Below are 16036 nucleotides of genomic sequence, written 5' to 3' on the forward strand. Positions count from 1 at the left end.
GTAACTGAAATTCAAAGTATCAGATGTTTTTATTAAAGGGCTCTTAAAGTGACAGTGTACACATTACTGAATCCTGGCCGTTACATATTTCCCCCAGGCCATTTAAATGGTTAAATCCCCTATTGTGAGAATATGTGCAATACCAAAACCCTACGTTGGCCTCACCTTCCCTCAAATATACAAGTTTATACTAGTATTTGAATCGACACCATTAACATAAATATAAATGCAATTTACATTTCTTACATTCTTTGATTTATTTACATTTAAATATCTACTATAAAAACATGCTTAAGAAGTACAAATGCGATTAAATTTCAGTTAATCAAAGAATATTGTGATTACGTTTATTTTATTGATTGACACTAATAACACATATCTTGAATATTGCAATAATATCATTGGAAAGGGTAATCTAGCATCTGGTCGCACCCTAATAGATATCAGCTATCAACAGAGATGAAAGACAATTGCTCATCAGTACTGGCCCCGAAAACACTCCCCCTCTTTAATAGAAACTGGTTTTACATTAGAATAAAAAATGATTCCTCTGTTTTGCCATAATTTCAGTGTACAGGACCGTTGTGCTGGTAAAAGATTCTTTATAAGCTGAATATGATGTTATTTATGTTCTTGCAGAGCTCTGAGCAGAGCTGTAAACAGGATCATTACCTTGCCGGAGCTGCTGGAGGCGTATTTTACTGTCTTATTTTTCAGACTTGCTTTTCTGTCCCTATATTTATGGGTTATTTCATTTTCTTCTTGTATTTTCAAAAAGTTTTGATCCATCCTTTCAACCTCTATCTTTTCACCTAGTAAATTAAAATTGTAGAGTACATCCAAAGAAAAAAGTGTTGTTTTTTCTCCTTTTCTTATTATTACATAAATGTCAGGTTGTGCGTTTACTTCAGACTCACTTGTTTTTCCCTCAATTGAGAATTGTGATGCCTAAAACGGAGGACAATTGGAAGATTGGCTGGTTATATCAGCATTTTGTGAGTGTGTGTGTGTGTGTGTGTGTGTGTCTGTCTGTGTGTAATAGTGCTCTGTCAGTAAAATCTAAGTAATGTGATTAGAGTTCCTGAAGCCAAAGCCTACTCTTCTTACAGACACACACACACACACACACACACACACACTCATACACACAGGCAAGTGTTGTTGATTTTCTAAGTAAAAATAAATGCAAACAAATGCATTGTATCAAGAATATGAAACTAGTATTTTGTCTCATGACTTTTGTCACATCCAATTAAAAGAAACAACGCTGCACTGAGCTGTGGGATGTGTGTGTGGGGTCTCCTGGATTTAATGTGGATGTGGATTTTATTTTATTAGGGTTGCCTGAAGCTGAACTTGTTTTAGGGGGATTTTTATATTTTTAGAAACGCAGTAGAAGGCCAAGAGAAAAGTTTACAATTTAAAAAAATATAATGCTCCATATAATACTTTTGGGATGAGTTAGGGAGTTGGGGATGAGGTGAAATTGTGCTCATTAAACATCCTGATCTCACTAACATTCTTGAGTCAGTTACTCCTACAAAAGCAAGACAAACTATTTTTGAATACTCATGATTTCGATAGTAAGAGCAGGCATCCCAATACTTTTGGCCTTATGCAGTGTTGCTAAACTAGCTAACAATCAAAACAATCCATCATGATTTCAAATCAATAATCCTAACTGGTGGCAATTTGCCTTCATTTACACTTAGCAACATTAGCATTTGCATCAGGAGTCATCATCAATCATAATCAGCTCAACAATCAAGAACTACCTAATAGCTTATATGAATGTCACTCGTAAAGTCTGTAGTCCTGGCTTAGTGCCTGCGATGTGTCTGGCCTAAGACTAGTCTGAGTCTATTAGGACTGTGCCTTCACTTTATCACACTGGCCAACTATCCATCCCGCAAATAGCCCTGGCTGTATGCCATCTACCTCAAGAGCAGCAGCAAGTACAGGGTCAAAGCAGGTCACTGTTTTGATACTTATGGTTAACTTACAGAGATGGCCACAAACACACACCAACACACCACCAACACTCACTCGCTCAGCAACATGAGACGTGTGTCTGACAAGCTGAACTTTCAAGAGGAGCTATTTTTGAAGCATTGGGGAGCTTTAGTCCAATGTGTGGAAAATTAGAAAAACCCTAATCCCAAACCCTAATCTTACAAAACATATCACCAGTACAGTGCCAAAAATGTGATCCTAGAAAGATAAATAATTTTTAGTCTACCCTGTAAATTTTAAGTGTACACTGCCATGTTGTTAATCTACACAGATTTCTCTCCTGAAAACTGTTTATTTGGGTAAGTATAGTGCTTCCGTTTATTAAAGCAATATTTTCACTAAGCTTGTTTTAACGCGATGAACGCAGGCTACACTCATATATACTCACCTCTAAACCGTGAAAGAGCTAGCGCTTAACAGTTAGCGGATCATGCTAATACTGCTCCAGCATGGAGAACCTTCACCAAAACTCTTCATAACGCTGGACTTCAGCGGAGTGACTTTGCTACGGAAAATTGCAAAGTCTAAATTAATATTTAATGTAAAATTAAATATTTCCAAACATTACTCAACTATTTTCAGTTAGATGAACCTGTATGCCCATGGCCTCTTTGTTGTAGCCTGTATAAGAGAGGAAGAATAATTTTTCTGAGCAGCTAACTTACAATTATTGTAGGCTATACTGTAGGCTATACTGTTCATTCTACAGCATTTTCTTTACTCATTTCATTTTATATATTTTACTTGAAATAAATCAGAAAGAAGCCTAAATACAAATGTTTTATTCACCAGAGAATACAATTCAAAATAGAAGCACATTTTCAGCTAAATTAATTAATACATTTGGTGACAAACTGCTTGAGATTGCTCACACTTGTAAAATAATTATGTGTTAATATTTGTTGTGTTGTAAAATAATAAGTGTTTATTTCTGAAATAATAAGTGTTTATTTCTGAATTTCTGAATTTGTCTGGCAAAAAGTGTCCATGCAAACAGAGCAAACAAGCAATTCTGGCAGAAATCACAGCCACATTCAATGCGGGAGACCAAATGCAAAAAACTTTTAAAATAGTGTACTGTACATTCTGAGACTTTGGCTGTATTATTTTAATGTATTTAATGTATTTGTAATAAAGTAGCTAAATAACTTTATTGCCTCTCCTCTCTTAATACCTCATATCTAAAAACAGTTCCTCGCTGTGGCGGCAGCTGAGAGCCACCCACCCACAGTGTTTACCGTTCACCTCGCCTTAGACTCTGGACGCTGGAGGAGAGTGATATAATGTGAATACAGTGAGCGCCACTCAAAAGGGCATGAAAGAAGTTGGTGCTGGCATTCGAAAGCACGGAATCCAGTCATCGCAAACAAAAAAGCCTTTTGTTGGATAATCTGCTTAAAGATTTACTGGGAGAATGTCTAGGACTGCAGAAAATGCCTCAGAGAAAGCCGCTGCCATGAGTTAAACATGTTCAGTGAAAAGTGGCATAGAGTGGAAATTTGCATCTGTCTCAGCACGGTTGAATAACGACAGGTCTGTACATGGACGAGACAAAACATGGGCGAACCTTAAACACTGCCAAACACTGGCAAAACTTGGGTAGTAAAACAGGTCTGGAAAACAGGGCTATTCCAAAACCCCTAGACTATTACACAGCAGCCTTAATTAATTTTTGTATAGAAGTGAATATGGGTGTAAGAGAATATTAATATCTTATTGCAACCTTTGATAATAATAATAATAATAATAATAATAATAATAATAAGTTTATAAACCACATTCACTCAGATTTTACTAATTTGATTGGTATTTTGGTTTGACAAAATATTGATACTGTAATATATTGCTTTGTTTTCGTTTGCGAAACATTTATGATATGTGCTGCCAAATATCAAAATTTTACTGAAACTCACTAAGACTTGCCCCCAATTAAAGTTACTAAAGTTACTGCTTTATTTCTCCATAATCAAAAGAAGAGGGTAAACCTTCGGTGAAAAATAATGTTTGTAAAATTCTGTGAAACTGACACCAATAAATTCATAAATCCTGGTATTTGATTACTAAGGAGCATTTTATTATCTTCAGTAACACAGATGCCATAAAGTATCATCACAGTCTTAGAAGTGAGGGCACCAGGCCAACTGGAGAAAGTGTCACCCAAGGTATTTGGGGAACAGCTGTGCATGGAAGCCAAAGGGGCTGTTATAAAACTTGAAGCTAAGGCTATGCCAACCAGAGTGGGTACCAGATTTTCCCAAAAATGATCAGTGTGCCTTATAATCTGGTGAGCCTTCTGTATGAATTTTACCAGTCAGGTTGTAAGGAGCAGTAAAGCCACTCCGCTGAAGTACAGCGTTATACAGGATTTTCAGTTTAGTTCTCCAGCAGTATTAGCATTAGCTGCTAACTGCGCTAAGTGCTAGCTCTCTGGCTGTTCAGAGGTGAGTATTATTGACCTGTACCCTTCTGCTAACCACGGTTAGCACTGCTGCAGTAGTATTAGCATTAGCCGCTGACCTTTTGTTGTTCAGAGGTAAGTATATTGGACTGTAGCCTGTGCATTAAAACAAGGTATGTGGGACGAACCGCTAGCTAATATCACCCTGGCTTCCTGGAGCACTCAGGGTTCCTCAGTGTAGCTGTGTCAGAAGGCATTAGCTGCTAACCTCTAACTGCTAATGCTCCAGCTTTAGGGGAAATCTGGAAATATACGCTTATTGTAAATAAATGAAAATGCTTTACTCACCCAAATAAACAGTTTTCAGGACAGAAATCTGTGTAGATTAACATCCAGTGCTCGTTTGACTTGTCTTTTTTTTTTTTTTTAAGAATTACAGTTTTGTTTATCTAACTTAGCTTAGCTTAACAGGTACAGGCGACACCTGCTGAATTTAAAAGGACATGGCGACACCTCTTTTTTTACTACTAATTACTAGTTACTACTGTCGCATAAAATGCGCCTTTAATCCGGTGCACCTTATGTATGGAAATAGTCCAAAAAAATAGACGTTTATTGATAGTGCGCCTTATAACCCGGTGCACCTTATAGTGTGAAAAATACGTTACTTAATTTATATAACACCAATACATACATGGGTTGGACAATGAAACTGAAACACCTGTCATTTTAGTGTGGGAGGTTTCATGGCTAAATTTGCCCAGCCTGGTGGCCAATCTTCATTAATTGCACATTGCACCAGTAAGAGCAGAGTGTGAAGGTTCAATCAGCAGGGTAAGAGCACAGTTCTGCTCAAAATATTGCAATGTACACAACATTATGGGTGACATTCCAGAGTTCAAAAGAGGACAAATTGTTGGTGCACGTCTTGCTGGCGCATCTGTGACCAAGACACCAAGTCTTTGTGATGTATCAAGAGCCATGGTATCCAGGGTAATGTCAGCATACCACCAAGAAGGACGAACCACATCCAACAGTATTAACTGTGGATGCAAGAGGAAGCTGTCTGAAAGGGATGTTCGGGTGCTAACCCTGATTGTATCCAAAAAACATAAAACCACGGCTGCCCAAATCACGGCAGAATTCAATGTGCACCTCAACTCCCTTGTTTCCACCAGAACTGTCTAATTTATAAATAAATTAATAAACTTATTTATTTTCATAAAAAATTGTGGCCTAAAACCAGGTGTTCAGTTTCATTGTCCAACCCCTGTATATTTGCATTAGTATATGATACTGCCGTCTTTAAATGCTTAGTTTGGAACTAATGATACTCCCCCTACACACATGGGTACACACATGCCCATATACCCCGACCCCTTACACACACACACAGTTCATTTGCTGCTAATAGCTTTTCATGCCTAACTGCTCTCACAGCTCCACTCAGAGCAGGTTGATAAGGCCAGCACTGACCACAATATCAGTTTGGGAACAATCACCACATGCTCAGCATCGCCTCGCTGCCTCCACTCGTCCAAAACACACTGTAAAGTCTGCAGTGGGTTAATTTACTTGAGGGGGGTGGGTGAAGTCAGTGCGTGTTAACGTAACGGGAAATCCCAAGATACACACACACACAAATCTCATGACCGTAACTGACCCCGGGTCAGCCTTAATGTGATGTTAAACGAGACAGGGCTATTAATGCTAGGCTCAGGGGGAAGCACAAGGCTTAAGGGTAAACAAACACACACTCACAGACACTTAATATAGCCTCCTTAGTCACACCACCACTAAAATAGTGACACTTACCTTGGTCTAGAGCTCACTTACACACACATATACACACACACACACACACACCAGGAGCGAGAAAGAGATAGAGAATAGAAAGAGAAGTACTGCATTCCAATCCTACTATATACAGTTCTTAATAGTATATATAATCATCCATCCACAACTGTGCTGGTTTCATAGCACTTACTCAATTTAGAGTATATATATATATTTTTTAATATTGATCACTGAGTAGATGAATTGCCTCAATACTACCAGCATCCAGGATCAATATTAAAAGACCTGATGCTCCTATGTATTCACTGCATTCTTCCCATTACATGCATTGTGTATATACGTAAGCAAGTAACGAACTAATGCACATCTGACCCAGTTTACTGTACTAGTGTGTCCAGTGACATACTTCCTCTCTGTCCTGATGTCATCAGCTCATGACCCTTCCTATACAATTCAATACTACAGACCAACATATAAGAAAAATACATGTGTAATATGACCAACTATACATATCCCGATACAGTCCACTTTATATCCCATCAATAATGTGTATCATCATGAAGCACATTTTCTAAAAAAAAATTAAATGCTGAATTAACAACACTCAAAGAAATTAATGTATGTTTTCCTATTTTATTATATTTCTCCTGTTATTGAGAAACTGCAAACTGTGCAGAGCATTAGATGCAGGATCAGGACTGAGAAATAGTGTTTAATATCAAGATAGAAACTAATCCAGGAACTCGCTCCTGTTCATTCCTGTTCTCCTGTTCATTGTTCTGCAGTGCAATTACTTATCCACCTTGTGTGGCTAACTGTTAGCGGTAATGCTAATGCATCTCTAGTAGTGCTAGCCGGGGTTAGCAGCAAGCTTCAGGCCAATAATATTCACGTCTGAACGGCGAAAGAGCTAGCAGTTAGCGGGTAATGCAAATGCTGCTCCAGCAGTGCTAGCCGGGGTTAGCAGCAGGCTACAGGGTGATAATACTCACATATGAACGGCCAAAGAACTAGTACTTAGAGCTGTTAGCAGCTAATGCTAATGCTGCTCCAGCAGTGCTAGATAGGTTTAGCAGCAAGCTAATTATACAGGCTGATTATACTCACCTCTGGACAGCCAAAGCGGCTAATGCTAATACTGCCGGAGAAATAAACTGAAAGTCCTATATCATGTCGTACTTCAGTAGAGTGGCTTTAATGCTCAATGCTTGGGGGCTATATACCCCTCTAGGCTATGCCTGGCATTAAACTTGCTTCCAATAGATTTGAGTGTATCTGGTCCAGAGAGCCCTATTTTATTGGCTTCGTCTTTCTCTATAGGGACTAGACAAGTTGTATGTGCATTTGCACATTCTATCTCTAGTGAGTGCTACTGGTGCTATTGGGCTCAGTTAGTGAGGTTGTGTAACAGGGGTTGTTTAGAGCTGCCCCAGTTGCATCACACTGACCTGTCCTTTAGATTACATTTCTAATAGTGCACTATAGAGTCAATGAAGCTACTCGTACACGATCGACTAACAAGGTGATCAATACTACTCCTGTCACTCATTTAAACACACACTGTGAAAACCTCATGGCCTCACGAGTTGTTATTTTAAAAATCATTATTTTCGTACTTTGTTTTTGTTTTTAGTGCAGTTGATGTTTGTAAAGGCAGTAACTGGATATAATGGAGTTATTTGACCTTGTCTTTTTAAGGTGACCAGTTCTCACCAATAATTGAACTTCCACACTGGAACAGTTCAAAGTACAGTTCATTAAAAGCAGATACAACTTCTGAACTGTTACTAAGCCTGAGAATAAAAATGTCCATAAGAGACCCTGGTGATATTCTGGTCTGTGAATGGAACCTCAGCTACTAAAAAAAGCAGCACTTAGCTTCAAGGTTGGCTAAGACCCCCACCACACACACACACACACACACACTTTGCACACACTTTGGTCAGTACAAACTGTCCTTTTAGCCTGACTTTTCAACACCAGGCTCTAATAGGCCAATCCAGAGACTGCTAAGTAGGTCATTAACTCCAAAAGAGAACAACCAGCACAGACCAGCCACAGACACAAACACAAAGTCAAGGACATCATATTTATCACTGGCATTAATGGGGCTGTCTATTAGCAAGTAGCTGGCAATGCAAAATTTATCACAATACAGATGTTACTATTTAATATATTGCAATATACTGTGCTACTTTAAGTATGGTGATTTACTGTGATTTTTATGCATTCAGAACAGTGGGATCTGAAGACAGAGTACACCACTGCCCTCTAGTGGTTGAGGTTTAATCAACACAATGTAAACCACTGTCTGACACTAAACTTTATACATAATATAGGACTCTAAGCATGTTTGCCAGTCTGATGTACATTTATGCACTATTTATTAATATTAATAGGAGACATTCCAGATGCAAAGCTAGTCAAATATTTCCTTATTTAAGATGTAAGAATGAACAAAATTGATATTATCAATTTAAATATGATAGAAAAATATTGGTATATGAAAGTATTGTGATGTTGCAATATTATGATTTACAATACTTTATCAAACTTCAATTATTCCCAGCATTAATTGTTAAATAATAATTTACATGTTTGTAAAAAATATTTTTTTAACAAAGTTGTGTTTAAGCCCTGACCCCTAGATAGCGGCACTAAGGTATAAAAGCAAAAAAATATATAATTGTTATATCATCTTGCTTACTGTATCTTAATTGTTACCTCTGTTTTTGCCACATTGCCCTCTCTCAACGTAGATTTCTACCTGATACTTGATACAGAGTTATCAGACTCTGATCACTGTACATGAGCCATTCACTCACAGCTCACATGTTTCATCTTACAGAAGGACAGGAAATCATCAGTACTCACGCAGGAAGTGCTTCTCCAGTAAGGCGATTTCCAGGTGACCTTTGACCTCATTGAGACGTTCAGAATCACTCCTCAAGTCCTGCATGGCAGCCATGTTTGGAGACCCCGAACCACTCCTCAAGTCCTGCATGGCAGCCATGTTTGGAGACCCCGAACCAGCCTGTATAAAATCACACATAAACACACTCATATAAGTATTTAAATCTTATTTAATGTGTACCATATGCAACCTGCACAAAGTGGAAAGAATTAGAATTAGACCTTTGTCTTTTTAACATATTTAATCATATGAACATTTGATCCTAGGCCTGTCACGATAATTCTGTAATTGAGTTATCATGAAATATAATAACAATCTTGTTTACTGATAAATATTTTGTTATTTACTTAGTGAGAACAGCCCAATAACATGATTAGCCAGTATGTCGGCTGTTTAAACAGTTTAAAATGTTTCTTAGGATATTTAAAAATGATCACAATCCAATCACAATTTCTCAAGTCAAATCCAATCAAATAATGAAAAAACTAATTTATTAACATAGCGCTTTGTACAACCGTCAAAGCAGTTTCACAGAAATCTGGTAGCAGGACAAACAAAACATCGTATTTTATTATTACGCTATTATTTTTTAAAATACACAACTAAGTTATTATTTTATTAATAACAACAATAATTTAACACTCCGGCTAAGAGACTCTAAGAGACATACAGAACTGCACTGGTAAGTGGAAACAACTGAAAACTGCAAAAGAGTACATGTACAGACAGAGGAAAAGCACAGAGACAGACCAGAAAAGACATAAAACAGGACAAAACCAACCTGACATTATGTACATATTGTCTGTACATCAGTGTCACAAAATAATCTTAAAAAAACAATAATATTGTTTATCGCAATTATTTCTGGGACAAAATATCGTTCAAATAAAAACAGGTATTGTGGCAGGCCTATTTGATCATCAACATAAGTAATATAAGGTAATATATCTACTTGTATACAACTAAAGAAAGATGATTAATTGTATCTATTTAAATGGGAAGAGTCTGTCCTATTTAAACCTCTGACTTTTGTTTAATTTGATTATGATTGGTGAAGTGAGTGGATTACCATTAGCCCACCTATAGATCATTCAGAAAGGAGGGTGTAGATGCAGATGAGCCTGCAGAGGGATTTAAAAGATCTCAGAACTTTTAGAAATCAGCAGCTCCACTGTCTGGAATATTATAAACTGAGAATTTTTAAAAACACTGACAACAAGACCAGGTCAGAGCATCCAAACAGCCCAACAGCAAACCACAGAAAGTCCAAATATCACCCAGGAATACTAAAATGTCTTTCTTTACAGGGCAGATAACTCTCACCACAGCTGGTGTTAAACTACAACATCTACCATCAGAAAGCAACCAAACACATGTCTGTTTCATGGAAGCAGTGCAAAGAGGAAAATTTTTTGTAAAAAATATGTTTGCCAGAGAATGTCTAAATAAATTTCAGGTCTTTTGCATCAATATGCTTTGGACAGATAAATTATGCGTCTTGGCATATGTCCTATGTATTTTGCATACCGACACTACTTTTTTACTATTTTATTTTTATACATACATCAAATGTTATAGCTATTTAAAATTAGCAGTGGTGTAAGAGGATAGTTTATCCTACAGCCGAAAAGTAGAACAAACCAGAAACAATCCTAATTAAAACATTTTAAATGTTGATTGAAAAGACAGAAAACAATTAGCATTTTCACATTTTAACAGCCACAAGAATCACTGAGCTGAGGAATAAAAGCAGATTTTAGATATTAACACTGAATACATATAATTATACCATCTAAAAAACAGAATAACTGAAGACCAGAGTGATGTTCAGACATCATATACAAATCATATCAAACAACGGAAGTTACCATATCTAACCAGGACAGTAACATCTTTCTGATATCAAAAAACAGCCCTTAATTCCTCTTAAAAACAGTTAGCATCCAAGCTAACACTCTCTAATCTTTACTGCTGATTCGGCTGTTAGCTAGCATTTAGCTGCTAGCTGCAGTCTGGTATTGAACTACAATCATGACTGGAGTGAACCATAATCATAATCCACGTCATATCAAACCACAGAACCTACTAATATAACCAACACAGTGCCATCCATTAATTTGAGTATGAGAAGAAAACTGTTAGCAACGGTTAGCATTGCCGGTTATCCATTAGCATTGCCAGTTAGCTGTTAGCATCGCCTGTTAGCGGTTAGTATTTACAGCTAGCCGTTATCACCACTAGTTAGCGGTTAGCATCGCCAGATAACTGTTAGCATCGCCAGTTAGCCGTTAGCATTGCCAGTTTGCGGTTAGCATCATCAGTTAGCTGTTAGCATCGCCAGTAAGCTGTTAGCATCGCCAGTTATCCATTAGCATCACCAGTTAGTCATCCATAATAAAAGCTCCTGAGCAGAAAATGTAAATAAAAAAGATGTTTACAAACTCAATGACTGCATTGACTAAAATAATAAAAAACATAAAAAAAAACTAATAAATCTGTGTTGTTTTTCTTACTGCTTTTAAAAGATGCCCGTTGTTTTTCTTTTGTTTTTCTCAACGCTTTATTAAATCCCTGTTCTTCCCTTTTTGGCCATTGTCGATTATTTTTCTCAACTATTCATAAATTAGCTGTCATTTTCTCAGTTTTTTTCTCAATGCTTTTAATAAAATGGCCATTGTTTTTCTTATGGCTTTTCAGAAAATTGCCATTGTTTTTTCTTATCGCTTTTCAGATAATCGCCATTGTGTTTCTCAATGTTTTTCAGAAAATGGCTGTTGTTTTTTTTATCACTTTTTAAAATTGCTCGTTGTTTTTTTGCAATGCTTTTACAAACCCCTATATATAGTATAGGTATATATAATATGTGTAATATCTGTATGTAATGCAACCTTTTCTTTTTCTATTCTTACTGTAAACCTCAGTATGTGAGAAGATGTGGCTTCTACCTAAGTTAAAAGACCTTGGCAGGTGAAATGAAAGGGTTGTAAAATTAAAGATGGAGCTTATGAACACAAGAAAGTACGGGTAACTACAGGTTACAGTCTACCTCACTCTTTCACATTCAATCAAACACAAATCCACACACCCACACACACTGAGTGCAAAACAAATGCAAAACACAACACAGAGTGCATGCGGATGTGAAAAACAGTGCTGTCTTACTTAAGGTCTGCGTCTGTCTGCTTCCTGCTCTCACAACCCGCTCTAATCTCCCAGAGCAGCGGCAAGTCCACACACAGACACCACACATACTGTCACACACTCCATATTACACACAGGCACACACACACACACACACTCGCACGTGAGACTGTACGAGGGAGTGAGAGTGAATGAGTGAGAGCTCGCAGGAGTGAGAGAAACACCAGCCGCATTGAGAGAGAGAGAGGGAGAGAGAGAGAGAGAGAGAGGAAGTGAGAGAGGGTGAGACAGAGTCAGGGAGAATGAGAGAGACTGAGAGAGAGTGAGAGGTATGTGGTGATGCAGAGGGATGCAAGAGAATGGAGGAGGATTCTCTGCGAATGACAGTTTAGGAACACTCCTCTGTCTCTCTCTCTCACACACACACAAACACACACACACACACACACACACACACACACTCTGCAGCACCCTCTCCCTGCAGCAGGCTGTCTCATTCACACTGCGGCATGTCTTAATCCACTGTGTTGTCTGATGAACTGGCGGGCACAAATAGACTGAACCAGCAAAACCAGTGAAGAGGGAAGATAACGAAAAAATGAATAATAAAGATTAAAGAGAGTGAAAAAGAAAGTGAGAGAGAAGAGAAGAGAGGATAGAGAGGAGCACAGAGTCAGTGGGAGAAAAGATGGCAAGAGGGAACAGAAGCAAGAGAGAAAAAAGGTACACAGGAGGGCAAGAGAAAAGAGAGATAAAGAGAAAGAGTGTAAACAGGGAGTGATAGAGTGAGAACACACAGGAAAAAAGAGAACAAGAGAGAAGCTAGAGATGTAATAGTAAAGGGTGAGAAAAAAAGCAAGATTGAGAGAGAACAGAGAGAGAGATTGAGCAAGGAGTAAGTGAGTAAGTGAGAGGTAACAGACAAAGAAAGACTGAGAAAGAAATGAGAGAGCATAGAGAGAGAGAAAGAGAAAGAGAGAGAGAGAGGAGGCTAGAGGCTTGAGGGCAGGAGAAAAGAATCAGATACAAGAGGGTGTGAAAGGTGAGAGAAAAAAATGAGAGCAAGAAACAAAAGAGGTGAGAAAAGAAGGTAAAATGGCAAGTAGATAGAAAGAATGAAAGAAGATCTTGTTCTGTATTTCTCTGCTTGCTCTGTATAAAATGGGTCACATGACTGAATGGGTCAGTATCCGGGAGGTCTGCAGCTCTGAGACAGGAGAAGTACAGAGCAGAGAGAGAAAGAAAAAGAGAGAAAGAGAGAGAGAGAGAGAGAGAGAGAGAAAGAGACCAGTCCACTAACTGATGTTCCAGAGAGAGGGTCATTACAGTATAATGAGCTCATATTCAGTCTGGACCACTGAAACATCATCCTCAGTGTCTCCTCATCAGAGCACAGCTACAGCCAGCAGCACGGAACTGCAGCAACTGGCGGCTCAATCAACACACTGATACAAACACAGGCTGGTGGGCTTCACATTCAGCACATGGGGGCTTCATTTATGTAAGCAACACTGAGCCTGAGTGGGGGATGAGGTGAGGTATTGATAATCAAACATTCTGACCTCAATAACATGTAGCTCCTGTTCCTGAATGCAATCAAATCCTGATACCAATGCTTTAAAAATCTGTCAGAAAGCCGTGCCTGGAGAGCAGTGGATGTTACTCAAACAAAAGCAGGATAAGCATTAAATACCCTTGGTTTTATTTGTCCACATAATGTATGTGTGTGTTTATTAGGGGATGGTTTAAAAAAATAAATTTCTTTATCAATCTTCGATTTTTATTCAAATAACTCAATATCGATTAATATAAACCTGAGGTCGGGTTAGCCTATTTTCTTGTGCATCATCATCAATCTACAGAGCCAGAGAGCAGCTGCAGACAGGGCAGCAGTTTTGGACCCATTTCCGTTCCAAATCATTCGATAATGTCAGAGGAGCTAAGCTAACGTTAGCGACAAGTTTTCTTTTTTCCCTCGAATTTACTAAAGCTTGCTAGACTAGTTAAACAATATGTGTCAGTGAATTTCTGATATCTCACTTTCATTTAGCGAACATGTCATTATGTATCTCTCCATCTGTCCACATTAAGTTATGGCTACTGCTCCTGCACAGATCTCCACAGGGAGGAGGGGTTTCCCCATCAGCACACTGACTCTCCTCTGCTCTCTGTACAATCAGCAAACAGATTAGCTCTTTTTGTAGAAGTGTGGGACTGTATCAATGCATAGGTGCCATTATTATTAGCATTACAAGGACTCCCAATCATACAGCAGTCAGTGATCTGTATCCTTATAAGGTATCTGCCTGTAATTGTAACAGAAGTATTCCTGAATTAATCAATATTAAATCTAACAGAATCGAATTGAGACCTTGTGAAACAGAACTGAATCATTTTTTTTAATCAGAGGTGATGTGCATTTGTGTGATAATCAGAAAGAGAATGACAGGAAAAGAGCATGGCGCATGTGTGTGTATATCTGTGTGTGTGTAAAGCTCCTGTAGGATTCTGCAGGGATATTCTGACAGAGGTGTGACTCATTGCTCTCCTCAGTGTTGTTTCAACAGTGAGATGCTGCTGCTGTTCAGAAAATGTGTCACGAGGCTGTCGCTCCTCAGACAAAAATACACCAGCACACACACACACACACACACACACACAACAGGCAAGTGCCACACTCCTGCACACACACACACACACACACCCTGAAGGAACATATGGAGCAAAACAACACCTGTATACATTCATGCTTTCATTCAGGATATTCAGGACTACTGTTTACAGCTACATCATTAGCTTTTCTGGTACTTGCATCATTAGTCGCATTGTTTGCTGCACCATTAGCAGCACTGGTATCTGCAAAATTGGCTACACTGGTAGCTAAACAATGCCTGTATCACTAGCAACAGTTGAAGCTACATTAGATACATCGTTTTTTATATTATTAGCTCTATTGTTAGTTAAATTGTTTGTCTAGCGATATTATTAGCTATAATGAAAGCTACATTATATATACATGTTTTTTTTATTAACTCTATTGTTAGCTTAGCTATATTATTACTTACATCTACATTATTAGCTACACTGAAAACTGTATCATTAGCTTAGTTGGTGGCCACATTATATACACAATTTTTTCTGCATTATTAGCTCCATAGTTAGCTTAGCTATATTATTAGTTACATTCAAAGCTCTATTAAATAAACTGTTTTCTATAGCATTAGCTACACTGAGAGCTGTATTATTAGCTTTATTGGTGGCTACATTATAAATACATGCTATTTATATTATTAGCTCCATTATTAGCTTAGCCATACTATTACATTCAAATCTACATTATTAGGTACACTGAAAGCTGTATTACTAGCTTTATTGGTGGCTACATTATGTATACACTATTTCTTTTTTACATGATTAACTTTTTTGTTAGCTCAGCTATATTATTAGCTACATTCAAAGCTACAATAAATTAACTTTTTTCTAAACCATTAGCTACACTGAGAGCTGTATAATTAACTTTATTGGTGCATCCATTATAAATACATGCTTTCTACATTACTAGCTCCATTATTAGCTTAGCTTTATTATTACATTCAAATATACATTATTAGTTACACTAAAAGCTGTATCATTAGCTTTATTGGTGGCTACATTATATATACACTATTTTGTACATTATTAGCTTCTTTGGTAGCTTAGCTATATTATTAGCTACATTTAAAGCTACATTAAATAAATTGTTGTCTAAATCAGTCGCTACACTGAGAGCTGTA

The 16036-nt window shown here is 37.7% G+C and overlaps 1 protein-coding gene across 2 annotated transcripts in view; it reads right to left on the minus strand.

Moving 5' to 3' along the window:
• gramd4a (GRAM domain containing 4a) overlaps positions 1 to 16036 on the minus strand; it is an 84273-nt gene that overhangs the window by 50126 nt on the left and 18111 nt on the right. For both annotated transcript variants that reach the window (XM_049473645.1, XM_049473646.1), the window contains exon 3: positions 9083 to 9242. In XM_049473645.1, coding sequence (XP_049329602.1) covers positions 9083 to 9242 — 160 coding nt within the window. The remainder of the gene's footprint in view (positions 1 to 9082; positions 9243 to 16036) is intronic.

The sequence above is a fragment of the Astyanax mexicanus genome, chromosome 2, assembly GCF_023375975.1.
Source record: "Astyanax mexicanus isolate ESR-SI-001 chromosome 2, AstMex3_surface, whole genome shotgun sequence".
NCBI classification, from domain to species: Eukaryota; Metazoa; Chordata; class Actinopteri; order Characiformes; family Acestrorhamphidae; genus Astyanax; species Astyanax mexicanus.